This window comes from Mustelus asterias, chromosome 8, assembly GCF_964213995.1.
Source record: "Mustelus asterias chromosome 8, sMusAst1.hap1.1, whole genome shotgun sequence".
Taxonomy (NCBI): Eukaryota; Metazoa; Chordata; class Chondrichthyes; order Carcharhiniformes; family Triakidae; genus Mustelus; species Mustelus asterias.
The window spans coordinates 25,333,878-25,336,286 of record NC_135808.1 but is presented as its reverse complement, the minus strand read 5'-3'; the positions used below and the strand labels follow the sequence as shown (position 1 = coordinate 25,336,286).

At 42.2% G+C, this 2,409-nt stretch overlaps 1 protein-coding gene across 1 annotated transcript; it reads right to left on the bottom strand.

The window, feature by feature from the left end:
* Positions 1-347: 347 nt before the first annotated feature.
* On the bottom strand, positions 348-1,751 carry LOC144497859 (muscarinic acetylcholine receptor M2-like). Its single transcript, XM_078219298.1, has one exon. The coding sequence runs from the start codon at positions 1,749-1,751 to the stop codon at positions 348-350; it is 1,404 nt and encodes a 467-aa protein (XP_078075424.1).
* Between the last annotated feature and the right edge of the window lie 658 nt (positions 1,752-2,409).

The window sequence follows — 2,409 nt, the reverse complement described above, 5'->3', positions numbered from 1 at the left end:
AAGATATGCGGGTTATGTTGATTGGTCACGATAAATTGCCCCTTGGTGTCACGGAATGCGTAGATCAGAGGGATTAGCAGGGTAATTATGTGGGATGTCGGGGATAGGGTCTGGGTGGGATTATGTCAGTGCAGACCCGATGGGCCGAATGGCCTCCGACTGCACTGCAGGGTTTCTATGATTTCTTGACTTTAATTCAAGTTTGCTTAAAACTGTATCTTTAATGGAATTGAGGTTGACAAACTATGCGCATAACATATTACTTACAAACATTTTTAGATGGACAATATGCAAGTCAACGCCTCATTGTTTACAAATGGTCACAAAGTTGCACTTGTAGCTGTTTTCTATCTTCTTGCACGAATATTCTTGTATTGACACAGAAGAAGACGCTTGAAGGTTTTCTTGAAGGTACCATTACACAGTGCGTAACAGGCTGGGTTGACGGTACTGTTAATGTAAGCGAGCCAGAATCCAATAGTCCATAATGTGTCCGGGATGCAGATTGGACAGAAGGTGTTAATGAGCACCATGATAAAGTATGGGCTCCAGGTGATGATAACTGCAAGGAGAATAGCCAGGACAGTTTTTGTCACTTTATCTTCTCGGGATACAGCTCCCTCCTTCTTTTTTGCAAAGGCGTTGACCTCTGTAATAATCTCCTTGCCTGATATGCTCTTTCTGCAGTTATCAATCTTGCTGCTGTTTCCTGGCACCATTCTTGCCGTGGTACTACACTCGTCACTGTTTTGCAAAGTGCTACCTATCTTTATGATAGAGAGTTTCGAGTTGTCCATGTTGAAACATTGTGTCTCTTGTATCGTCCATTCATCCTGCTGGTTTGATGGCACAACACTGGAGGAAGTTGATTCCTTGGCTGGCTCATTTTCCTCTCCTTGGCCACGATTGCTAATCGGCATTTCACCAGTTGTTTTATCATTTTGCACGGTGATATGTGCTAATCCATTAGCACCATTTGATACCTTACTCTTACTATGTTCCATTATTTTGCCCTTCACGAGATTGTAAGGAACTAAGTACTTGCTTACTTCCGTGTGCATTTTATTATCCTTCACACGACTCTTGCTAGCACGTGATATTTGCACATACAATATCGCCATGACAAAAACAGGAAGATAGAAGCCAGCGATAGCAGTGACAAATGTAACAGTCGGATTTGAGAAGAATGGTGCATAACACTCACCCTGGCCAACTGTCCGCTGCCCAACAATGAAATGCCAGAAGAGAGTGGCAGGAACAAATAAGATAAATGAGAGCACCCAAGCAGCTGCAATCATCATTCCTGCCATCTTTGTTGTTCTCCAGACCGGGTAGCTCAGGGGCTTTGTCACACAAAAGTAGCGGTCAAAGCTGATGACCAGGAGGTTCATGGAAGATGCGTTACAGGCAACGTAATCCAGAGCAAGCCACAAATCACATAGCACAGGCCCCATAGGCCAGTATCCAAACACAATGTAAGTGGTGTATAGATTCATGGAAAACACACCAATAATCAAATCAGCGCAGGCTAAGCTGAAAAGAAAGTAATTGTTAATAGTTTGTAAATGTCTGTTTACTTTGATAGAAACGATAACCAAAATGTTTCCAATGATGGTCAACAAGCTCAGAAGACCAGTCACAATCACAATGAAGACCACTTCGATCATTTTGTAAAAACTCCCTCTTTCAGAACCAAACAAGAATGTTGGATAGATGAGAGTTTCGTTTGGCTCTGTTGAGCTTTCCACCATTCTGCTCGGATGTGCAGTTTGCACGGTCAAGGTCTAAATGGAGAAAATAAAATGCTGAATAAATAAAAAATAATAATATTTCAGAGATGTTGGAGTTAAAAGAAAACTTCACTAACTTACGTTTTACCAGCAAAAATACAATACGCTATCTGGTCTTATAAACTTCAAGCATTTATTTTCAACTGAAACGAGGCCCATGGATTACGTTCCCCCCGTTACTCTTCCACATTTCCAGGCCTGATCAATTACTTCCCTGATTTCCGATATGGGGCCAGGTACAAAGAGGCCTTGATTGGCTGTTCTCTGATTAAGGCCTTCAATTAGGATGGCTTCTTCACATGTTCCAGCGTAAAATTGGGGTAGGTAGTTGAGGGAAATAGGATATTGATCCAGGAAATTTTCCACGCCTTCCACGGCAACCGCTTCCTTCCTCCCCAACCCCAATGCACCTTCCACCCTCTCAGCCTCCGCCTCCTGTCTCTGCCACTAGGTTGCATAATGCCCGAGGGATGAGTGAAAAGAGTGCAAAATTCGACCGTGGTCATTTGTCCTTTTTCTGGAATTTCTTTTCCATATTATTTTCAACACAATTGGAAACATTTTGTCAAGCAAAACTTTTCTTTATACAAATAATTTTTATCAGTTCACCTCGCGGTTT

Bases quoted from the DNA above. Each gene is read 5' to 3' on its own strand.
- LOC144497859 (XM_078219298.1), bottom strand. From the start codon at position 1,751: ATGGTGGAAAGCTCAACAGAGCCAAACGAAACTCTCATCTATCCAACA.